The sequence below is a fragment of the Megalobrama amblycephala genome, linkage group LG7 (genome assembly GCF_018812025.1).
Source record: "Megalobrama amblycephala isolate DHTTF-2021 linkage group LG7, ASM1881202v1, whole genome shotgun sequence".
NCBI lineage: Eukaryota > Metazoa > Chordata > Actinopteri > Cypriniformes > Xenocyprididae > Megalobrama > Megalobrama amblycephala.
This window is the reverse complement of record NC_063050.1, coordinates 18,599,709-18,624,044: the sequence shown is the minus strand read 5'-3', so window position 1 is coordinate 18,624,044 and position 24,336 is coordinate 18,599,709. Positions and strand designations below refer to the sequence as shown.

At 38.0% G+C, this 24,336-nt stretch overlaps 4 protein-coding genes across 6 annotated transcripts; 1 reads left to right on the top strand and 3 right to left on the bottom strand.

Moving 5' to 3' along the window:
* Positions 1–687: 687 nt before the first annotated feature.
* On the bottom strand, positions 688–3,917 carry LOC125271946 (calcium homeostasis modulator protein 1). Its single transcript, XM_048196329.1, has 4 exons — positions 3,830–3,917; positions 3,679–3,751; positions 2,851–3,436; positions 688–2,010 (listed from the first exon to the last, which is right to left on the bottom strand). The coding sequence occupies exons 3-4, from the start codon at positions 3,400–3,402 to the stop codon at positions 1,312–1,314; spliced, it is 1,251 nt and encodes a 416-aa protein (XP_048052286.1). The 5' UTR covers positions 3,403–3,436; positions 3,679–3,751; positions 3,830–3,917; the 3' UTR covers positions 688–1,311.
* A 967-nt stretch (positions 3,918–4,884) lies between these two features.
* On the top strand, positions 4,885–8,369 carry LOC125271945 (inositol 1,4,5-trisphosphate receptor-interacting protein). 2 transcript variants are annotated; one of them, XM_048196326.1, is made up of 2 exons: positions 4,885–5,025; positions 5,300–8,369. In XM_048196326.1, the coding sequence occupies exon 2, from the start codon at positions 5,301–5,303 to the stop codon at positions 7,251–7,253; it is 1,953 nt and encodes a 650-aa protein (XP_048052283.1). In that variant the 5' UTR covers positions 4,885–5,025; position 5,300; the 3' UTR covers positions 7,254–8,369. The 2 variants fall into 2 exon arrangements, with proteins under 2 accessions (XP_048052283.1, XP_048052284.1); XM_048196327.1 differs by having other exon boundaries at positions 4,912–5,041.
* zp3c (zona pellucida glycoprotein 3c) lies at positions 7,397–10,682 on the bottom strand (the record flags this gene model as incomplete). The annotated part of the gene is made up of 8 exons (XM_048198403.1): positions 7,397–7,641; positions 7,725–7,801; positions 7,944–8,032; positions 8,154–8,280; positions 9,049–9,223; positions 9,667–9,770; positions 9,865–9,983; positions 10,059–10,682. Coding segments are annotated over 8 exons (1,455 nt in total), but the record flags the coding sequence as incomplete, so codon positions are not given.
* A 4,543-nt stretch (positions 10,683–15,225) lies between these two features.
* On the bottom strand, positions 15,226–23,822 carry LOC125271940 (probable E3 ubiquitin-protein ligase HERC4). 2 transcript variants are annotated; one of them, XM_048196319.1, is made up of 24 exons: positions 23,158–23,822; positions 22,880–22,994; positions 22,719–22,795; positions 22,384–22,605; positions 22,187–22,278; positions 21,596–21,726; positions 21,289–21,416; positions 21,130–21,200; positions 20,938–21,044; positions 20,278–20,337; positions 20,078–20,183; positions 19,801–19,990; positions 19,566–19,729; positions 19,409–19,483; positions 19,217–19,312; positions 19,021–19,089; positions 17,825–17,971; positions 17,599–17,739; positions 17,355–17,521; positions 17,206–17,269; positions 17,063–17,121; positions 16,787–16,970; positions 16,604–16,703; positions 15,226–16,516 (listed from the first exon to the last, which is right to left on the bottom strand). In XM_048196319.1, exons 1-24 carry the CDS (start codon positions 23,366–23,368, stop codon positions 16,302–16,304), a joined length of 2,991 nt encoding a protein of 996 aa, XP_048052276.1. In that variant the 5' UTR covers positions 23,369–23,822; the 3' UTR covers positions 15,226–16,301. The 2 variants fall into 2 exon arrangements, with proteins under 2 accessions (XP_048052276.1, XP_048052278.1); XM_048196321.1 differs by having other exon boundaries at positions 22,880–23,038; positions 23,158–23,299.
* Positions 23,823–24,336: the final 514 nt, after the last annotated feature.

Genomic DNA, 24,336 nt, shown 5'->3' with positions numbered 1-24,336 from the left:
CTGGCGACGGCCCTGTGCCAATGTGTGGTTCAGATACCTCTCGGATTTCATCAAAAATATCTTCATTTGTGCTCTGAAGATGAACAAAAGTCTTACGGGTTTGGGACTACATGAGAGTGAGTAATTAATGACAGAAATTTCATTTTTGGGTGAACTAACCCTTTACTACACTTTCGGTAATTAAACTAAAGTAAAATATAAATATCAATTGAAAAATGTTCATTTAAGAAACTTAAATGAAAATTAATAATAATTCATTGGCAAATAAATGAAATAAATTCAAATTAAAACCAAAATACAAATAAAACTAAATAGAAATATAAAAAAAAAAGAATAAAAATGACAAAAGCACATAATAAAATTACTAAATCTTTAGTAAACCTTTATTAAAATCTAAATGAAAACAAAAGCTAATTAAAAATAGTATTAAATAAATAAATATTATCAGAGGTTTCTTCAATGTCCTTAATGTGATTATTATTCAAATTAACTTTTGTCTTCTTTTTTTTTTTTAATGAAGATCACATTTAAATGTCTTGGAAACATTTTTTATTGTGCCCTCTTTTATTTTTTACAAATGTAGATTGGTTAGTACTTTTACAGTAGAATACAGTAAATGTATTCTAATGTTGAGATTTTATTGTTTGATATATATATATATATATATATATATATATATATATATATATATATATATTGAATAGAATGAAAAGTGTTAAGAGAGTCTTAGGCCCTGTCCCAAATGGCACCCTGGCAGCCTTCCTGCAAGTTCGCACTTTTGTGATGTAATGCTGCTTTGACTGTTGGGAAGAAGTCTGCTGCAGAGCTTACTTCAGTGCAGGCTCAGCAAAAGTGTACATCAAGGGCGCATATCAACCGCAAAGTGGGCACTCGTTGCACCCTTCTGAAACCTAAAATGACAAATTGGACACCTCACAATCTCGTGGACTTCATGATCATGCATACACGGTGACCATTGTAAGTCCATAGGTGCATATGAAGTGTACCATTTGGGACAGGGCCTTAGTTCTTGGACTGAAAAAGGTTAAAGAATGTCAAAAGTTGCTGTGGTGAGATGTGTTGTATAGTGACCTCTGGTGGCACAAGATGAAACTGCATTCTATTTAAAATCTTTAAAAAGTGGCTCTAAACTAGGATTATCATTCATAGCTTTGGTTAGTATAATGTGATAAGTAATATGTAATTGAAATTACAATAATCAATGTGTTTTGATGGTTATAACAACATATAAAGCAATTTACCAATATAGTAGGATTTCTAGTCAGGCCTGAAAAAAGACACATCTCAGACTCATACCTTACTATAATACACTGCCCATGCTTTCTTTTGAGCACTCCATGAAGAAGGAACACCGCCATTCATGAATTCATTTTGGCTTGTGCTATCTTTGCTTTGACTTTTTGTAAAGCCATTTTGGTCCACACTACAGCTAGCATTATCATATCCCCTGCCCAAATCACTTTGGCCAATATCAAGGCCAGCATTCACATAACCACTTTTGAAGCCTTTTTGTCCCACACTAAGGTCAGTGTTATCAGAGACATGTCCATCTTGATTATTGTTAGCATTCATGCTACAATCTCCATTTTGTCCAGCTCTAACATCTTCACACTTTCTTAGACTCAGTGCAGGTTTGCACATGTGCCAGTCCCACAGCACCTTGTTCATGGTGTCCTGGCGACGAATCCCCAACAGTTTGTCTTCTTCGGTTTCAGGTTTATCGTCATCATCATCACTGTCATCTCCACATGAATGATCATGGAAGCTCTGAATCTCACCGCTAATACCCTCAAAGTACTGCTTGATGCAAACCTTGGCGAAACTTTTGGCATGTTCTGTGCAAGTCTCATCAAACATCTTGCGCTCCGCGTCTACGTAGTGAGACCAGTATTTGGTTTTGAGGAAGGCGGCCTGGGTGAAGCAGGGCCGAATGGCTCTGATTAAAAATGCAACAATTGTGATGATCAACAAGAACAACCATCCAAAAGCCTGGAACATTTAGAATATAGACAAACAAATATGAATTAGTAACATATTTTCATTGTGTGATATTTTAGTTAGAGTTTATCTTAAGTAATTAAAGGGTTAGTTCACTCAAAATTAATTACTCACCCTCGGGCCATTTTACACCTGTAAGACCTTCGTTAATCTTCGGAACACAAATTAAGATATTTTAGTTGAAATCCGATGACTCAGTGAGGCCTCCATAGCCAGCAACAACATTTCCTCTCTCAAGATCCATTAATGTACTAAAAACATATTTTTAAATCAGTTCATGTGAGTACAGTGGTTCAATATTAATATTATAAAGCGACGAGAATATTTTTGGTGTGCCAAAAAAAACAAAATAACGACTTATTTAGTGATGGCCGATTTCAAAACACTGCTTCAGGAAGATTCGGAGCTCCCTATGCAGGCCTCACGGAGCCATCGGATTTCAACAAAAATATCTCAATTTGTGAAGATTAACGAAGGTCTTACGGGTGTAGAGCGACATGAGCGTGATTAATAAATGACAGAATTTTCATTTTTGGGTGTACTAACCCTTTAATGTTTTTTAAGGTTTTACCTAACTATAACCTTGATCTAAGCAGGAGCTCTCTTTTAGATTATGAAAAGTGTGATTATGATTTTTTTTTAGGATGACTTTTTTCATACTTTCTCCACATTTCTGTAGACTTCTAACTTTTGTGCTATATAGGCTACTTCTGAGTGCTTTTCTGAGTTTAGGCAGCATTGAAACATGGAAAATATAATTTTAATGGAGTCTTACTACTACTTTGAATATCAAGCATACAGTACTGCAATAAGCAGATCAACTTACAGTACCTGTGAAATACAGCATATGTATCTGGAAGCGGCGTCTCTGGATAGAATGTGTTGGCCATCATATATTTGCTTGCATGGAATTTTGGCCAGCGTTCGTAAGAGTTCCTCTTGAGACAGTCCATATCCACTTACATTTTTGCCAAACTCTGACATATCCAGGTCCATACTGTAGGCACACAGGAAGCTTTTACCATCCATTAGAGTCACTGAGATCCAAACGGCTGGCGCGATGAGCGATCGCTGGGAAATGGATACACACATGTAGCGCATGACCGTAGGGTCCTTCCTCCGCTGTCCCATTGGCCGTTTCCACTCCTCCACCAGCATTGAGACATTGTTGTTCAGTACAAAACCCAAAAGGAAGAACCATATAGGTGGAATAACCAGCATACTGATCCCATAGGAGTAGTTATATTCAGGGATGCAGGGGCAGTTGAATTCAAAAGACGTGTATAGCTGAGCGCTAGCCAGGGCCATGATGCCACAAATGCCATTCATAAAAGACTCTTGGTTGGACTGGAGGATCTGGGCCATCATACGGAACTTATCCATTTTGATATGTTGGTTGGTCTATCCTGATATTAACCTGTGAGAGAAGAAAATTTGTTACTTAAAGATCAACATTGATATTTCACATGCAAAATGTCTTTCATAAAAGCTTTTGTATCAAATTGGACTCTTACAGTCGACTGATGAACTGTACATAATAAGACCAAGTAAATAGGGTTACAACACAACATCATTAAAAACAGTCTTAAATATAATATCGTGTGGGGAAGAATTACAAACAACAGTCAGTCAGACAAATATCTTGCCCAGTCTACTTACAGAATTTTGCAATGTTCAGCCAAATATTCATCCGTCGTCTCTGTGAACTCAACTGAAAAGAATTATAATTCACCTGTCAAAGCAGAGGATTTGTGTTATCAGTTTCAGCCTTCATACTGTCTATCTCTGTCACATAAAACAACATACGCACCTTCTTCCACGTGATGCAAACAATTCCCAGTTCATAGGTGGAGATTTGATTGATCTGTTGATCTTCTTTCCGTCTGTTTATATTTTTGTCCCTCCAAACATCATGATTTCAGTTTCAATGCACAAAAGTCTTTGTGTTATTTGAAGTACATGTATTTACATACCTGGTGTGGCTCAGAGCGCATGCAAAGGTATTGCCTCACCCTATTCAAATTGAATCTTCTGTGGGATCCAGCACAGTTGCTGGAAAACTTTTGAAGTTTGATGAACACTGGTGTGTTATTAATTAAATAAATCATCCATATTTGCTACACTTGATATGTGGTAGCAGTACATACTATGCATCTCTCTGCTAACAAAATGTGGCAAGACAAAAGTTGATTTAATGTAAAGTCAAGATAAAGAGATGTGCTTAGATTTAAATGCAAATGTATTCATGTAGTGTTGAGCTGAGAGTCAAAAATAATCAATTCCTAAGCTTTGAAATCAAGTCTTCTCCATGGTTGGAGTCGATTCCACTAACAGCTCTATTGAAGGGCCTGACATAACAAAGGCCATGTTCATTGCCTCCATTACTAAACTATGACACATCCCAGAAAATGCTAATAGTGGGATTTTGATTCACCTCAGTGTCTCGAATCTGTTCACCAAAAAGTTGTTCATATTCGTTGACTACTTGATTCTTTCTGTTCATTACCTGTGTATGTTGGTGACCAGTAAGTCTTTTGGAGTATTATGATTTTTTTTTCTCCAAAAGACTTGTTCAAAAAGAGCGCAACACCATAACATCACTAATTTAAACCACATTTTTAAAAGGATATCTAAATGCAAAATTAACAAGGTTAAGAGCACATTAGAGACAATCAAAGAGGTTACTGTTTATAAATAGTACATGCAAATATGTTTTATTTCAATACAAGTGATTCACACTATATTTTTTTCATTCATACACAGCAATCGTACAAACTTGCATATATATTTGCATGTAGAGGTATGTTACCAGTCTTAAAAAAGAGGAAGGGGTTGTACGACAGCATCAGGAAGCATGTAGTCACACTCAAACTCTGACAGTGTACATCCTGTGTGAGAAGCAAAAAAAACCCCGAACAGAGCCTCGTAAAAACAATTTCAACCATTTTCTTTTTTCAGCTTTACGCGAGACTTCGTTTTCTGTACTTAAAGGTGTGATATTGAGAGGTAAGGTAATATTAAGGTAATATTATTAAAGATGTGCATTAGGCAATAAAGGATAACGTAAATTAAAAAAACAATATTTGAGAATGACATACACGATTTCTACCGGAAGTATAGAGCAGTAATATATTACACTTGATTATTTCAAAAGCATCTCGATACTCAATAGTTACTTTATTCTTTATTGTCAATTATGATGTAGCTCATGGATTTTGAAATACTTTAATAGAGAAAATACAGCTTTGTGAAGAGGAAGTAATTTTTTTTCCATTCACAGGATGGAGGACACAGTTCTAAAAGTGTTTTTCGTTGTCGTCAGCATGCTGCTCTCAAAGGATCACAATGTCACTCACGACCAAGATGACAGCATCACGGTGAGCATGCAAAACCATGAGCACTTTCTTCTGAAAGAGAGGACAAAGCTAGAACAAGGGGAGCACGCTGTTGCCATTGAACTGCCACATTCAAATCAGGAAGTGTCACAAAGTGATCGCATGGTGCCAAGAAGAGAGGGGGATATGTCAGATGTTCAACAAATTATGCCAAATGTCAAGACCACGGAGCATAAGGAGCAAATGTCCCCAGTGGGAGAGCAAAATGACTTCCGCCAAAAGGAGTTTGCACCAGATGACCAGGAAATACTGGATATTGACAAAGACAAATGGACATTGCATATGGAAGACCTAACACATGAACAAGTCACTGTGGAACAGTCAGGGTCTACTGTGGACCAGAACGTCTCTCAGGGGGATGCAACACAGCCGGAAAAGCCACAAAGCGGCCGGATTGACACCCATCATGAAGTTGATCGGGGATTGGTCGTTGACCAAAACAAATCCACTTCAAGCCAAGGGTCGACAATGACAACTCAAGGGAAACAATCTAGTGATCAAGAGGACACCTTCACCTGGTACTTTTGGAAGACACTCTCCTTGATTTCATTACTTCGTTTTTTGAAAATGTTCCTGAGAAAGGGTTTCAAACTGCAAAGGAAGATGCAATGCCAGAACATCTTATCTGGAATATCTAATATTGATAACGAGACATTAACTAGCTTCCATAACCAGTGTGTCTTGGTTCCACCCAGTCACAGATGGAAAACTTGTGAGTTTGTAGAAGGTTTTGTGAACGACCTTCTGGAAACTGTGAAAAATATGAGCGCTGCAGGTTCAGACATGAAGATTGCAGACCTTGTTGGTGTTGGCAGCTTATACGAGCAATGGGCTTCAAGGAAGAGCATCACGTGCGACATACACATACCCATCATCCCACCAAAACCATATAGCTTAGAGTTTGAGGTTTTGAAAGAAAGTAGAGGTTCTTCAACCACCCAGTACTTTTGCAAAATCAAGATGGTCAAAGGCGCAGCCAGTTCAACCACCTGCCCTTGCAGCAATTCCAACCTAGATGATGATATGTTGTGCCTTCTACATCCAGATAACAAAAAAGATGATCATGTAACTGAAAGTTACATTAATGACCTTCTATGTGAAGAGAACAGCTCATATCTTGCAAAAACACATGTTGTGAAGTGGTTTAAAACAGCCATTAGGAAAGCATGGAAAGACATCAGCCACAAATATGAGTTTGAGCTAATATTCCAGAATAAGGAAAACCCTAGAAGTCTGAAAGTTCGGTTCAGGTCAGGACAGGTCATTCTGTTCAGCCTCACTCCCATTGTCAGGTTTAAAGACACAGAGGTACATCTGAGCTCCCATCTTCCCTCTACCATATTTCCTGATACCCACTGGCCCATGTGTTTTACGCACTATGAAAACGCCCTTCTTCAGCACGCAACCAAAACGCTTCCTGACAATGCGTGCCATATTCATTGTCTGCAGATCCTTTCCTTCCTACACAAACACCAAACTGACCTGACTGGACCATGTGGGCTAACAAGCTACCATTTGAAGAATGCACTGTTGCATCTTCTTGTCAACAACCCCTCATCTTGGGACCCTGAGCAGATGGTTTTGAAGTTAAGTGATCTGCTGACCTTCCTCCTACAGAAACTCGAAGACAAAGCATTTGACCACGCTCTGGTTGGGAACCCTCTTATTCCTACTGAAATTGGACTTCCCGAAGAGTTCAGAACAGGAAAGCCAATTAACTTGTTTCTGCCATTATTAAATGAGGAGTTGTACATAAAAACCAAAACACACTTACTGGAGATGATTAGAAACATGCCTGTGCTGATATATGAATATGGATCAGTAAAAAGTGTTCTGTAAAAAGAACCACTTAGTTTGTGATATTGTATGTGTATTGTATGTGAAAAACCATTAAATCTTGTACTTATTTATCATGCATTCAAATGTTTATGGTGGTGGAAAAAAAAAAAAAAAAAAAAAAAAAAAAGACAAGAATCAGCAAATTCTGTTTATATCACTTTAACTTGTCAAGGCATAACCACATTAATTATAACAGTGTCATCTTATGATCCAATTTAAAACATCTGCCATCTGTAAAAGACATCCTCCTAGTAATCGGACTCCCAGAACAGCGCAAAGTCAGCATGGCCAGTTAATGAGAAATCAGGCATGGTCTCCTTTGGTGAAAGAAGTGATGATCCCTTTCCCATCTTCAAGTCCCAGGAGTCACTGGTGATCATTGACCTACCTGTTAGAAACAGAAAATCTTGGTCAGTGAGAAAGCAATTTGAGCAAATCAAACTTAATTTGGGAAATTAAATTAATTCTGACCAGTTGCCCTTAGAGGAGCAGGACATGTAGATGCACAGCAGTTACAGACAGAGGAATCACCATACAGCTCGGTCCACCTGAAGCACACAAATGTCTACACTTACAGTCTTGGATTATTTTAATAGTCTTTACTCTAAAAATCAAGATGGTTCAGTAACAGGATATTCAAGGAAGATTGGAGCAGAAAGTTTGGGAATAAAGGAGAGCGTGTAAACTCACCCCTTGTATTTTGCGTTATACGTGCATGACTTGGCACTAGGTGTAGGGGTCTCTGGTCCAAAGTCAAACTCACAATGCATAACCATGCTCTATCAAGGGAAGAGATTTATTTTTATTATTATTATTATTATTTTTTATTTTTTTTTTTTTAAAGGAAGGTCAACAAGACAATGTATTAAACATGAAAACTTTAAACTTTTTTTTTTTTACCTTTTTGGATGATGGCTGGGAAACCATGTTTTTAAACATAAAAGTGGTCATACAAAATCTCACAGTCAACTTGTTAGGACTGGTGTAGAACTTTGTCAGAGCGCTGTTCTTACTGTCCACCAGGCATCTATACAGAGATAAAGTTGGAACAAAACAGAAACGCCAATCATTTTTCTTCTGTTACAAAGCTACACAATTAAAAGATTGTGACCTCAATTCAAACACCTATGTGATTTTATTCCTAAATTACAGAGTTGCCGATGTCTATTAACCTTAACAAGTACCATCGCAGCAAACATTCAAATCTGCATTGGCACTGCTGCTGAACCAGTGAGAGCAGTTGTCATGTATAGTTATGAAACGGCTTTACAAACAGTATTCAAACAGTAGTCAGTTACAAACATTAAAATTAAAGTCACAGAAGTACTGGAATAAGTTTATAGTTTGGATATAAACACTGGATGTCTAAGGTATCAATCAAAATAGAGTAAATCACCTTTTGAAAGTAACTAGACTCTTGAAATAATTGTATAAAATTGCATCCATACACCAGTAGGTGGCAACAAGTGACTTAAACTCCAACTCTATTTGCCATGCAATCATTCAAGTGAGATATAGATAGATATTATATACACATTTACACATTCTGATCCAGTAATGAAACACACATATATACATATATACAAATATATAAAAAAAATTTTTTTTAAATGGACAGCAGCTCTTATTTTGTCAGAACCTCTAGTAAGTTACATGTTACCTGGTTTAGTTTATCCAGAATCATGCAGCTCTATGAAACCTAAACTACAGTCAACCTTAAAGACATTCCGTTAACATGGAAAACCCAACTCAATGTGCTTGGTTTCTCAAATTAGAATGTAGATGGCATATTTACCCATAATTCTCTACCACAGGATATTTATCCGGTGACAAAGGGCTTGGGTGGGAAGTGACAAAACAACTGTTCAGATACATCCGTTTTCTTGTTTCCATGCTGGAACCTTTAGCTTCAAAGCACATGGGTTTGCCAATGACAAAGCTCTGGCCAACCAGAAGATTGTTCCAAGACGCTGAAAATCACAGACAAAATTGAATCAGTTTACACACGCAATATTACCAATTCAGTACAAACTAACCTCAAAATCAACAGAATTTGAGGCATCATGGTGATCACAACCACCAGTCCAGTCCCAACTTGGAAGTGAACATGGCAAAAGTTTGGAGAATTTGAAAGAAATGTGAAGCTCATTATGAGAGCACTCAAACAGCTCAAAAAAGCATTTGTATTATGAGCTGTACAGCAGATTTGTGTTGTCAAGTTATAAAATGACCTCACACAGTAAGGGTACACAACCGACTTAACATTCTCTCCCAAGTGCCTCACCGTAACCCAAACTTTTGCACGCACACGTATCATATACATGCATAAATTTAAATTAGAATTGTAGAGGAACTTAAAAGGTACATTATAATGCAATTTTCAAATACTTGAAAGGAAAGATTTACAACATACCATCCATTGCAGCAAGTCTGGTCCCTGATTGACGGTGTAGGGGCTTGTAGAAGGTTCCACCTGCTATGTGGGGTAAGAATCCTACTGCATAAGAGCGATGGAACCTTAAAGTTAAGTTAACAAAAAAAAGCCACTCAATTAAACTGAATGCACTTAACGCTACAAGATGTACCACACAGAAGTTAAAAACCACTTTACTTTGTGTAGCTACATCGAATAGGCACAGTAAATGGAAGCTCCCTCACAATCAGCTCGGTGGCAACTGACATAGGCCTATAGTAGAGTGTGTTCGTGTAAGTCACACGATTGGCATCCTCCTGAAATAAAACAACATATCACATCACTAGAAAGGTCATTGACGGGGAGTAGCGATGAGAAATACCGTCACCCACCCCTCGAATTATTTCACATCCTTTCAGATAGTACAGGAAGTGATAGTGAGTATCCGTGGCTTTATTGACAGCACATGTTCCCAGCTTTAAGTCTTTCCATGCGCTGGGGTTGGTAAACAAACTTTTCAGCACTCTCACATGAATCCGGTCCAGGTAACACATCACATCAACCATCTTTGACGCAGGAGCAAAGACAGATTGCGCAGGTTTCCCAGCGGCCTTTTCGGCCAGAAGTATTGACTTGACCAGCGAAGGCATCGGCCTACCGCCGATTTCTGGGGTAAAAAGTTCTTTGTGTAGCATAGATGCTGGTATTCGTACCGACCCCGGTAGATTAAGCGGCTTAATCTTAGCTTCTTCTGAACCTGATAAACCGGTTTTGAATTGTGGTACAAATCCATCTCTGAAATCTTCATCACCATCATCACCACCACCACCACCACCATTTGCACTTAGTGTGAAATTTTCCATCGAGTTCCAGTCCTCCTCCAGATCAACGTTAGTATCACCGCCATCAAAATTCAATGAGAACACTAAATGATTAGAGCTGAGAAAAACTATAAGAAGACTGTTCAGCCACATCCTCTGCTGTTTCATGTGACTGTTCCTGTGCTTAATTACTTTTCATTTCAACACATTTGTAGTATCAGTGTGACAAGAAACACCTGCTGTTAATTGGCTCAAACCTGAAGCTTCACCAAAAACAGGTAAAGTTTGGCGTCTGCTGGATAAAGCTGGTATTGCATGTAGCAAATGCATCGCAAGAGTCAGAAAAAAGAACACAATATTTTTTCAATTGTGAAAAAAAAATGAAAAAAAAATTGGTTGTTTAAATTTTTGCTCACACTGGCTTCATATTAAACCAAAATATTTACTACATACATAAAACTTTTATCCCTGTTCTGCTGCCCATCACTTTGGCACATTTTTCGAGACAATCTTCACCCAAAAATTAAGATATTGTTAATGAAATCTGATGGCTCAGTGAGGCCTCTATTGAGAGCAAAGCCACTGAAAATATCAAGGTCCAAAAAGGTACTAAAAACATATTTGAAACAAAAGATTCATAAAGCTCAGAAGCTTGAAACAGTGTTTTGAAATCGGCCCATATAGATTGTTGAAAAGTCGTTATTTTATTAATATTATATTTATATTTATAAAATTATTCTTATCGCTTTGTAATATTAAGATAGAACCACTGAACTCACATGAACTGTTTCAAATATGTTTTTAGTACCTTTTTGGACCTTGAGAGTTTCAATGGCTTTGCTCTCAATAGAGGCCTCACTGAGCCATCAGATTTCATCAGCAATAACTTAATTTGTGTTCCAAAGATGAATGAAGGTCTTACAGGTTTAGAATGACATGAGGGTGAATAATAAATGACATTATTTTCATTGTAAGTGAACTAACCCTGTATCATTCTCTAAATCTAAATCTATCTTCCGGTTTGAAAAGCAAAGTCAGAGCAACTTCATAAAATCTGACATCATTGTGTACTTCCGGCAGGATTCGGAGTGCTGGTTGCCTCCAAGTATGGGCTGGTTGAACATGCTGACGTCATCAGTTTCTACATTTATTCATGACTTAAAGCTCATTCAATCCAATCACTGCGCTGTAATATGCATAAGATTATGATTGCGGTATTATGCATGAGGAAGTATCACTTCTCTCGCCTCGGTCTCTTGTCATTCAGAGACATATCGTTGGTGTTTGTTTCTTTAGTGCTACGACACAATGTGTTTTCCTGCGACGCGACCAGAGCAGAGGTTTGGGTGCATGTGGATTGTTTTGCTGTAATCTACCAGCACAAATGGAAAATATGTTCGCGTGAGATCGCATTACAGCGGAGAATTCAAATGTCAAAAAAGTATTTATTTTTCACTCTGTGGTGTGCAGCACCCAAGCAGTATTCTGTTCAGGTGTGTCTTTGTTTCTCCCTTTGTTCAGATCTGTATTTAAAGGATTAGTTCAATTTCAAATAAAAATTTCCTGATAATTTACTCTCCCCCATGTCATCCAAGATGTTCATGTCCTTTTTTCTTCAGTCGAAAAGAAATTAAGGTTTTTGATATTCTCCTTATAGTGGACTTCAACTGGCCCCAAACAGTTGAAGGTCAAAATTACAGTTTCAGTGCAGCTTCAAAGGGCTTACCATACCAGACGAGGAATAAGGGTCTTAACTAGCAAAATGATAAGTCATTTTCAAAAATGTATATGGTTTATAAGCACAAATGATCACCTCAAAAGTGCTTCTGCCAGACCACCTTCCGTATTCTTCAAAAAGCTTACGCTGTATGTCCCACACCTTCCATATTCAACTTACAGAATGAATGAGGTGATCATTTGTGTTTATAAAGCATATACATTTTTATTTTATTTTTTTAGAAAATGACTGATGATTTCTCTAGATAAGACCCTTATTCCTCATCTGGTATCGTGTAAAGCCCTTTGAAGCAGCACTGAAACTGTAATTTTGACCTTCAACCGTTTGGAGGCCATTGAAGTCCATTATAAGGAGAATAATCCTGGAATGTTTTCATCAAAAACCTTAAAGGTGCCCTAGAACCCTTTTTTACAAGATGTAATAGAAGTCTAAGGTGTCCCCTGAATGTGTCTGAAGTTTCAGCTCAAAATACCCCATAGATTTTTCTTTTATTAAATTTTTGAACTGCCTATTTTGGGGCATAATTAGAAATGTGCCGATTCTGTGCGTGTCCCCTTTAAATGCTCGCGTTCCCCGCCCCCCAAGCTCGCGACTCTATAATACATTGCATAAACAAAGTTCACACAGCTAATATAACCCTCAAAATGGATCTTTACAAAGTGTTCGTCATGCAGCATATCAGTATAGTATTTATTTGGATGTTTACATTTGATTCTGAATGAGTTTGAGGCTGTGCTCCGTGGCTAACAGGGTGAATGCTACACTGTTGGAGAGATTTATAAAGAATGAAGTTGTGTTTATGAATTATACAGACTGCAAGTGTTTAATAATGAAAATAACGACATGGTTCTTGTCTCCATGAATACAGTAAGAAACAATGGTAACTTTAACCACATTTAACAGTACACTAGCAACATGCTAACGAAACATTTAGAAAGACAATTTACAAATATCACTAAAATATCATGATATCATGGATCATGTCAGTTATTATTGCTCCATCTGCCATTTTTCGCTATTGTCCTTGCTTGCTTACCTGTATAACGTCTGATGACTCGGCTGTGCAGCTCCGGACGTTAATACTGGCTTGTCTAATACCTTGAACATGGGCTGGCATACAGGGGGTACGGAAAGTATTCAGACCCCCTTAAATTTTTCACTCTTTGTTATATTGAAGCCATTTGCTAAAATCATTTAAGTTCATTTTTTTCCCTTATTAATGTACACACAGCACCCCATATTGACAGAAAAACACAGAATTGTTGACATTTTTGCAGATTTATTAAAAAATAAAAACTGAAATATCACATGGTCCTAAGTATTCAGACCCTTTGCTCAGTATTTAGTAGAAGCACCCTTTTGATCTAATACAGCCATGAGTCCTTTTTGGGAAAGATGCAACAAGTTTTTCACACCTGGATTTGAGGATCCTCTGCCATTCCTCCTTGCAGGTCCTCTCCAGTTCTGTCAGGTTGGATGGTAAACGTTGGTGGACAGCCATTTTTAGGTCTCTCCAGAGATGCTCAATTGGGTTTAAGTCAGGACTCTGGCTGGGCCATTCAAGAACAGTTACGGAGTTGTTGTGAAGCCACTCCTTCGTTATTTTAGCTGTGTGCTTAGGGTCATTGTCTTGTTGGAAGGTAAACCTTCGGCCCAGTCTGAGGTCCTAAGCACTCTGGAGAAGGTTTTCGTCCAGGATATCCCTGTACTTGGCCGCATTCATCTTTCCCTCGATTGCAACCAGTCGTCCTGTCCCTGCAGCTGAAAAACACCCCACAGCATGATGCTGCCACCACCATGCTTCACTGTTGGGACTGTATTGGACAGGTGATGAGCAGTGCCTGGTTTTCTCCACACATACCGCTTAGAATTAAGGCCAAAAAGTTCTATCTTGGTCTCATCAGACCAGAGAATCTTATTTCTCACTATCTTGGCAAACTCCATGCGGGCTTTCATGTGTCTTGCACTGAGGAGAGGCTTCCGTCGGGCCACTCTGCCATAAAGCCCCGACTGGTGGAGGGCTGCAGTGATGGTTGACTTTCTACAACTTTCTCCCATCTCCCGACTGCATCTCTGGAGCTCAGCCACAGTGATCTTTGGGTTCTTCTTTACCTCTCTCACCAAGGCTCTTCTACCCCGATAGCTCAGTTTGGCTGGACGGCCAGCTCTAGGAAGGGTTCTGGTCGTCCCAAATGTCTTCCATTTAAGGATTATGGAGGCCAATGTGCTCTTAGGAACCTTAAGTGCAGCAGAATTTTTTTTGTAACCTTGGCCAGATCTGTGCCTTGCCACAATTCTGTCTCTGAGCTCTTCAGGCAGTTCCTTTGACCTCATGATTCTCATTTGCTCTGACATGCACTGTGAGCTGTAAGGTCTTATATAGACAGGTGTGTGGCTTTCCTAATCAAGTCCGAATCAGTATAATCAAACACAGCTGGACTCAAATGAAGGTGTAGAACCATCTCAAGGATGATCAGAAGAAATGGACAGCACCTGAGTTAAATATATGAGTGTCACAGCAAAGGGTCTGAATACTTAGGACCATGTGATATTTCAGTTTTTCTTTTTTAATAAATCTGCAAAAATGTCAACAATTCTGTGATTTTCTGTCAATATGGGGTGCTGTGTGTACATTAATGAGGAAAAAAATGAACTTAAATGATTTTAGCAAATGGCTGCAATATAACAAAGAGTGAAAAATTTAAGGGGGTCTGAATACTTTCCGTACCCACTGTATGCAAAAGTTTGGGGCATACATATTAATGATCCCGACTGTTGCGTCACAGTCTGTGTTATGTTGAGATTCGCCTGTTCTTCCGAGGTCTTTTTCACAAATCAAATTTACATAAGGAGGAAACAAAGGTGTTTGAGACTCACTGTATGTCATTTCCATGTACAGAACTCTAATTATTTAACTATGCTGAGGTCAATTCAATTTTCAATTCTAGGGCACCTTTAATTTCTTTTCAACTGAAGAAAGAAGGACATGGACATCTTGGATGACATGGGGGTCAGTAAATTATCAGGAATATTTTATTTGAAAGTGAACTAATCCTTTAAGCCTTCAGTTATCAGCTCTCCTCTGTACTGGATTGATCCTGTTTGAGTTAAAGTGGTTGTGTAGTGTCTTGTATGTGTTTTGAGTTATATTAATAGTCTCATAAGGATCTCCTTCGTTGTATGTTTTATTAAGCCCGGAACACACCAAGCCGACGGTCGGCTGTCGGGCAGTTTTTGTTCGTCGGCCAACTAAGTATTCTCAGTGTGTTCCGCACCGTCGGCTGAAGTTGGTCCTCGTTGGCTGTTTTTCGGCCGATTCGACATGTTGAATCGACATCGGAACTCGTCGGTCCGTCGGGCCATCTGATCATTCTGATTGGCTGTTCAGCTACTGCCACCTGCTGGTACAGAAAGTCATATCTTCTTACGCAGGTGCAGAACAGACGTGCTACTTCGCCATCGGCTGTCGAGCATTAGTTTGGTGTGTCAGGGCAACTTTGGACCCAGACGCTGCCGACATGAGTCAACCCTACGGTCTGTTTTCGTCGCCACTAGTTCGTCGGCATCGGCTTGGTGTGTTCTGGGCTTTACAGCCACCAAACCTGTGACAGTTACTACAACATGTTTGTTTTTGTTTTTTTAATTTAAGCATTTAAATAAGTTTGAAGAACCAACAAATAACAGGCATACAATAAGGTTATGAGCATTAATGCATGTATTCTATATAATATGATAATACAAATTACAAAATACCTTAGTTCAGTTATTCTACCAGCTGTAAAGCATAAACAATGAAAGGTAATTTAAAATACTAAAATACTAATAGGTAAAAAAATACAATATCTATAGCTCTGATATTGTTTATTTACAATTATTTACAGTTTTTATGATAAATATTTACATTGACTGAGCTGTGTTTATTTTTCAAATTTGTGACAGAAAGAAGCTCAGTAAAAGTTAAATCACATAATTTAAAAAATGTAAAAATAGATAAGCTAGAAAGATAAGTTTTATCAACACACACTTGGTGTATGTTGGGGTTGGGAACTTTGGAGGTTTCGAACCTCGAGGGACGGTTACCCTCTTCCAAACACCTCACAAAAGTTGATTGCATGTACTAGCTTGTTGCGAAGTGTGTTAATATCGCTGTATTTGGGAAGAATTAATCTGCCAAAACAGGTCTGGGCCTCTGGTAAACGGTCATCTGGATCAGGACCATCTGACTGACAAATCTTCAGAGGGCGCTTTGAGAAACCTCCCACAGGTACACGGTCCGTTCCATACAAGAACACTGAAATAAAATAGCGTGAGTCAATAATAATATTTCTTAAATGTCCAAATGATGTCGTTGATGCATCAAAAAAATGTTAAAGCTTACTCAGAATTTTCTTCTTATTCTCTTCAGAGAACTCAAAGAAAACAGTCCAGAAGTTCTTGATAAGCTCATCAGAGGCAGAACAGCTTTCATAGGAAGCCGACTGAAGATGAAGCAGAAAAAGTCTTAAATACTAAATGTGTTAAATACTTGTTAGAAATTTGCCAATTTTGCAAATACATTTACCGTTTGAAGCTCCTTCCATTCATATTTAGGGGAGCCTTGGAGAAGCTCCTGGAGTTCCTCAGGGTGGAACATGCTCCAGATATCAAGTGGACAGCCCTCAGAGAAACCTCTTGAAAAATGCTTGAACTGATTCTTCACGGACTTGTTGAAAACAAAGTCGACATACAAATCTACATACTTCTGTCTGCAAAATAGATAGATAGACAAACAGATGGATAAGATAGATAGATAGATAGATAGATAGATAGATAGATAGATAGATAGATAGTACACTACCTATTAACTTTGTTCACTTGAATTTGACCTCCGTTTGGAATGAGCTCTTGCCCTCTGACCTGAAACAGGTAAAAGGCTAATATAAGCATTTAAACTACAGATGTGTACACTTATGTACAAGTGAACCATACAAACTGTATTACTGTGAAATCCAAAAAGAGTATATCCACGACGTCCTCATCCTCCTCAAGAAGGTTTTTCAAACTTCTAATGTGGGATTTTAAGAATACAATTAAAAACATGACCTGCACTGTGAAACAATGTATAAAATCTAATGTTTTTAATGGTTTACCCGGCCTCCACAGGGGACAGTTCCTCCAGATCATTCAGAGTGGGACTCAGCTTGAGCAGTTTCTTGAACAAGGCCAATGGGAAGTTAATGTCCATGTAATGATGGTTGTACAGCGCCATTCCACAGATAACGCCAAGATAGTAAAAATCCTTATTATCTTCCGTGTGCTGAAAAGACCAAAGCATATTGATATATGGGGAAGACCACATAAGAAGGAATAAGAATTGTTTGGGGCAGAACTTACATCAGGATTGAACCAAACCAATGAATTCTCTTGGACTTCCAGCACCTTTTTCTCCCATTTGAGAAGAGACTGGGGAAGGAGGGTGAAGAATTCTGCCGATAAGCCCCTCCAATCTATTCCATTCTCCCCAATGAACACCACCTGTACAGGAGACATTTTCATAAATATAAAGGTAAAATGCACTGTCAGACCTTTAAAATCTGATTTCAATTCTGTAATTCTTTACCTCTAATGGATGATAAAATGAGTGGGTGTTTTGTCTGAGATACTTTAGGGTGTCTGTCAACAGTGATTCCCTGTTTACGTGCAACACGTTGTCATTTAACGTGAGCTTCTCTCTGTCAGGAGAGAACTGTAAGCGCATCTGCAAGTACTAAAAGAGGAACAATTATGTTAGCTTTAAAGGGATAGTTCACCCAGAAATGTAAATTTTGTCATCATTTACTATGTCATTCTAAACCTGTATGACTTTCTCTCTTCTGCGGAACACAAGTATTCTGAAGAATGCTGGTAAGCTGACAGTTTTGATGTCCATTGACCTCCATTGTATGGTTCAAGGAAAAAAGGCATTTCTCAAGATGTCCTGCATTCTTAGAAGAAAAGGCTCTATAATATAGAACCTTTAAGGGAATTAATTTTAATCCATTTTTAATTACATTTTATGAATTAAACAGCTTGTAAACATAGTTTATCATCAAATAACCTTTTAAACATGAGGGTATTATGCAATCATGTAAGACATTTCTCCTTATAGAACCTTTTTGGCATTGAGGGTTCTTTAAAATCTAGCGTTAGCGTCAGTTCTGGCAGGTCACGTCAGTCAAGCTTGCATCAGTTGACTCCCAGGTGACTTGCGTCTACCTATAGGAATACGACGCCTATTACGGCATCTATATACAGTATAAGCTCCTCAGTATTATCAGCAGCCATTGCGTTTCTCAGGAGCAAATTACCCTCCTCCATCCCCAGCTCCTCCTCTCTTCAATCAGGATTGGCCTTATTCTTTCCCCTGAATCAGACTAATTCTCGAAAAATGTATATGTTAAATCATGACATTTAATGATATCTGCATGTTGGTCCTGTTCTGTTTACCCTGGGGGGTTTATTGCTGCTCTCCCTGCTCTTATCCATGCTAGGCTGCATGGATGCGCAGGGAGTTCTTGTCCAGAACAGAACCATACCGCCAATACAAACTCTATGCATTATCTATCATATTTGACGATAGTGGTCCTGACAGAAATGGAGTCAAGAATCCTAGAGTTCTATATAGAATCCCCCTGAACCTTTTTCTTTTTCTTTTTCTTTTTTAAATGTATTTTGTGTCCCACCTAAGAAAGAAAGTCATACAGGTTTGAGGGTACCTTGCTTAAAAATTAAGTTATTTTGCATATGTATGACTGAGCACATTCATCTCTGACTTACACAAAACATTCTCTGTTTAGATTGGGTGTCAGCTGCAAAAGGGAACTTGACCAATATTTCAATAATTCCCTGAAAGAAAAGATCCGTGGAAGTACTGTAAGATTTGTTAAAGTTATTGAACACAGAACATAAAAAATGTCAAGCAAATCTCATTTAAATTTTCATATGTATCTTGTCAGAAGCCTTGAATACCCACAAAGTAGTAATCTTTCAGTGTCACCAAATCATCGGCATCTTCAGTGAAACAAAGGCCCAATAAACTCATGGCCAGGTCTTTCAAGGTTACTTGCAGCTATTGATGTATAGAAAAAAGAGAAATTTCTGGTATTTTGGTTTTTGTCCAAAAATATCTTTGTGAAACAGAATTCACTATTGCTTTGATTCTCACCGTAACTATGAGATCATTGACCTCATGAATGATGAAATCACTGTTTGTAATGTCATTGTGGATACTGCAACAGACCTTCACAACAGAGACAAAGAAACAACTATTATCCAATGATAAGATAAATTTCATCTTGAGATCAAATGTTTAAAAAACGCACCTCATAGAGCATCTGAAGGATCTGCAAAAAGTTCTTCAGGCGTCTATTTAAGATATAGCCAGTTTTACCACAAGAAATCTGGCCAATCAGTTCAGCAGATTCTTTGTGAAATAACTTCACTAAGCCTTTGAGCCAATCATCAGGGAGTTTGGACCAGTACATCTCTGAGAATATATCATACAAATACTTAGACAAATATTACAAGATCAAAAACACAAAGATTGAATGGTCCTACCTAACATCTTGCGAGCAGCAGGTTTCAACTGAAGGATTTTGGAGGCCAGTGCTCCAGTGAGTTCAGTTCTTTTTTTTTTCTGAAGTCCTCTGATGAGCTCAGGGAGGAGAAGGTAAAGTCTCAGAGCTTCAACACCAGTTGGATTTGAATTCAGATATGGCAGCAGTGTATTGTGAACCACTTTCATCACCTAAGTGCCAAAAACCATGAACTGCATCTCACGCATGCTGTTTAAAATGTACAGAACATGTTTTGTAAATGTTGGATTCATCATTACCTCTGAGATCAACCTTTCATTCTCTGATAACTTTGCAAAGGATGTTTTAACCAGATCAAAATCCAACCCACAATTCTCCACAGACGTCTGATAATGTTCATCACAACTACAAAGACAGAACGTTACATCAAATCTGTGATGGAAGAAATCATTTTTGGCATAAGGAGGAGAAATTACTAGATAAGACTAACTAATTTTACCTTGTTTTGAGAAAACTTCCATTCAGAGAGGCAGCAGAGGAGAACACTGCGTATATTTCGCTATAAATAACAAAACAATACTTTTTAGTCCATTTATTTATATGCATCACTATAATATATAAAATTGCTCAATTACATTATTAGGTCACAACCTCTAATCAAATAATAGCAAGAATCCTACATAAGATTAAGATCCACATACTAAATTGTTGAAAGAATATGTGTATTTTCAGTCATCTTTAGTCAGATTGTGACTGTGCCTCAGGCCCTGTTTCCACCTGGTGTTAAGCTGCATTTGGTCGTTCAGATCACTATAGACGAGGGAGAAACTGTGCTACAATACTACTGTCAATAAATTCTTCTCCCCACAAGAACACTGGTCAAGCTTACTTATTTTATGTATTAGAGAAATATAATAAATTGGCGAGCCACCCAAACAACTGCTCAGCCAAATACAGCAAAATCTAACATTGTGTAAACATTATATAACATAAATACTATATGGAATTTCTACTATTTACTAAGTTTAAAAAGAAGGACACATGCAACACACAGCTCCACATGCATTTTCACAATATTTTTAGAGCAACATGGACATAGTATACAATTTATAGCAATATCATAAAAAAAATCATGTAAATAGACAAGTCAAACACTCACTTCTTTATTGTTGCCCATGAATCACTTTCAGACACCCATCGGTCAATCATTCTGTCATTTAATGTCAAAACCCCTCTGAGAGTGGATTTTGGCTTACTTTCAAGCTCCTACAAATAATATAACATAGTAAAAATATTATCCTACAATAATTTATATGTTAAACTATTTATGAATGAAAACTGCCTGTCTTACTTTGAAAAACAAGGCAAATGAATGATTCTCCCCAGCGATGAGTTTTTCAATCATATATTCATGATCACATTCTGTGTGCAACATTTAGTTTAGAGCTCTGAGCAACATGACGAGTAAAACAATATTCATAACAAAATAATATACTGTTAAAAGATCTACCATTTGACAGATCCACTGGTAAAGGCACAGACTGCTTGATCATTTCTCCATTTCCCAGCTGCCCTTGCATCCCACATCCAAATGAGTAGATCAGTTTTGACGATGAGACTGATACGAGTGTGTGACGTCTTTATACAAGAAAAAAAAAGTTACTGAACCGGACTTGAACCATAAAAAGACGTGTATTAGGGCTATTTATCTTAACCATGTGAGGATCATTATGTGCTTATTAGCCCTAAAGAAGGTGCACTGTGAAATCAGCACAACTGCTCTAAAACACAGATTGCTTGTGAAAAGTCAAGTTTACCTCCCACATGTGACCTGTGACACTTTAGATCCCCACAGTTCAGCAACCACCCGCGGATGATGTTCATCTTTAAACGAGTTGTGCCCAAGCTGACCAAAACCTCCGGATCCAAAAGTGAATACTGTGCCGCCCTGAAACATAAACTGTTTACTACATTTTCTGTTAAAGGGTTAGTTCACCCAAAAATTTAATTTCTTTCATTAAGTACTCACCCTCATGTCGTACTAAACCTGCAAGAGCTTTGTTCATCTTCGGAACACAAATTAAGATATTTTTGATGAAATCCAAGGGTTTCTGAACCACACATAGGAAGCAGCGTCATTGCACCTTTTGCAGTCCAAAACTGTAGTAAAAGACATCATTAAAATGATGATGTTGCTGCCAGTGTGTGGTTCAGATACCCTCAGAATTTATCAAAAATATCTTAATTTGTGTTCCGAAAATGAAAGAAGCTCTTATGGTTTGGTACAACATGAGGGTGAATACTTAATCGCAGAAATTTTGTTTTTGGGTGAACTAACCCTTTAAGCTTATTTAATCTTTTTATCTAATATATAAAACATAAATGTATGATCTGTTACAACATACTACCTTTGATAGAGTGGCAGTGTGTTCTCCTCCACATGAGATGGACACAGTTTTCTTTCGGTTCAGACTATTTACAACCGTTGGGACGTGTCTGTCTGTGGTGAAAAAACTTCATGTTTTGATTTAGATTTGACACAGTGTTGCACAAATGTAGTACATTTATATGTGCTTTTATACTATTACTGGTTTAGTTTTCAGACCTGTAGTGTCTCCGAGGCCCAGCTGTCCAGCCGAGTTCTTTCCCCATCCGAACACGACTCCAGAGAGAGACAACACAAAGCTGTGGTCTCCTCCAGCGCTGATCTGAGCCAGTGGGATCCCACACAGACTCTTCACCTGTTGAGCTGACGGAGATCCAGGATGTTCTTTCCTCAAACCCAGCTGACCGTGAGAGTTTTCTCCCCATACGAACAACTGACCATCTGAAAGACCAACAACAGCTCTGCATATCTACAGTACACTCAAATGCCAATCAATTCATGAGATGTCAAATTATTAAAACAAAACATCAGATGTTAGATGAAATGGCGAATACCCTTGGTTAGTGCCATTGAATGCTGGTCTCCACATGTGATCTGAATCACCTGCCTGTTTTCCAGACCTTTGAGATGCCTGCAGAGAAAAGACAATTTGTCAGATATATATTTGTTATTATAATTTATGGTAATTTATACTTTTATGCCTACAAAATCATACCTGCACACAGTAGATTTGTCCATAACGAGAACTCTTCCTGCATCAGCAAGAAGAACCGCACCAGCTCCTCCACAGACAATCGATCTGATTATGTTATTCTTCAGCTGTAGTTGCTCTGGAGTAAATTAAATATTTTGATCAATTCAACTTCTGTTCAGACTGTAAACATAAAAACAAACATGTTTTCATTTTGAATAGGCTATGACATTTATCTTACATGTATTAAGTATTATGTAATGATAATTTTAACAATAAGAATAAAAATAGTGTAATCATACCTAGTTTTCCATCGTGATCATAGTTTTCCCCGCGCAATCGCAGAACCGAGACTTTCCCATTCCGGATAAATCCAACAAAACTCCTTCCAGCTGACATGTCCTCAGCTGATTTCGGACACATGGATCGTATATCATTATTGCCATGTTTGACTTTGTCAGGCTTTAACAGACCGAAGCCCTCTCTGACCGGCGCTCCCCAGTAGCACAACATGTTGACTGACGGATCTCCAGCTGACTGAAGAACACACTGTCATAAACACGCTGATTTCAGCCAAAACGAAACTTGTCCCATTTCCTACTAAATGAAAGTGTTTTTTTGAATTATACCATGCTTGGTGCTTTCAGTAGAGAGTGATTATATAAAAATTACAACAAAGAAACATAGAGGAATGAGGACAGTTAATTGGAAAAAGAAACAAAAACGGATATTTCAACCAGAAATTTATATTCTATATTTTTAACTTGTTGTTCGAAAGTATAACGTAATTTCTTCCACGAATCACAGAATGAGTTGTTTGACTAAACTGTTTGACTAAAAACTCACAAAACTCAACATTCAATTTAATTTTCATCAGTTTCATGCAACGAAAGTGAATGGTGACGATTCATATGGCACCCCTACTACATCAAGATCTACATGTCGATAGATACATATGTATTTTAACACACATTCACGCTAAAGTTGAGATAAACATATTGACGGTTTGAATTAACGAATGTTGTAAACTTGCATTCCGAGTTTAGTGTGCCAAACTACCGTTTCTCCTAAATCATTGGTTTAGATCCACGTCAATCACAGAAGTCTGGCCAATCAACTGATTGAACCCCACCGAGGAAACGGAGGGATCTGATTGGTTCACAGCGACGGCGCAGCACTGCAGAGAAATGGTCGACTGTTAGTCTATTTACATATATTAAAGGTGCCCTTGAGTGATTTGAAAAAACATTTTAAATTGTTCCCTGATATCTACATAGAGGGTATGTGGCTTTTTTATGGCCGAAAATTGTCCAGATATGGTTTTACAGCTCCATTTATAACCCCACAAATAGCCCCTAGAATGAAAAGGTCTGTTTTTGCCTTATTTGGAAGGCTCATGAATAGTAATATGGTGCTCCGCTCTGATTGGCTGTTTCACTGTTCGGCTCCTTCCAGTAGCTCACACTGATAGCGAACAAATC

What these genes read in the sequence shown, in the direction of transcription:
- LOC125271940 (XM_048196319.1), bottom strand. Translation starts at nt 23,368, where the DNA reads ATGTTGTGCTACTGGGGAGCGCCGGTCAGAGAGGGCTTCGGTCTGTTA. An exon ending in ACCAGTGGATCTGTCAAATG is followed by an intron (nt 21,201 to 21,288) that starts GTAGATCTTTTA and finishes TGTTGCACACAG; the next exon opens with AATGTGATCATGAATATATG. An exon ending in CACTGAAAGATTACTACTTT is followed by an intron (nt 19,090 to 19,216) that starts GTGGGTATTCAA and finishes CTTTTCTTTCAG; the next exon opens with GGAATTATTGAAATATTGGT.
- LOC125271946 (XM_048196329.1), bottom strand. Translation starts at nt 3,402, where the DNA reads ATGGATAAGTTCCGTATGATGGCCCAGATCCTCCAGTCCAACCAAGAG. An exon ending in ACATATGCTGTATTTCACAG is followed by an intron (nt 2,011 to 2,850) that starts GTACTGTAAGTT and finishes TAAATGTTCCAG; the next exon opens with GCTTTTGGATGGTTGTTCTT.
- LOC125271945 (XM_048196326.1), top strand. Translation starts at nt 5,301, where the DNA reads ATGGAGGACACAGTTCTAAAAGTGTTTTTCGTTGTCGTCAGCATGCTG.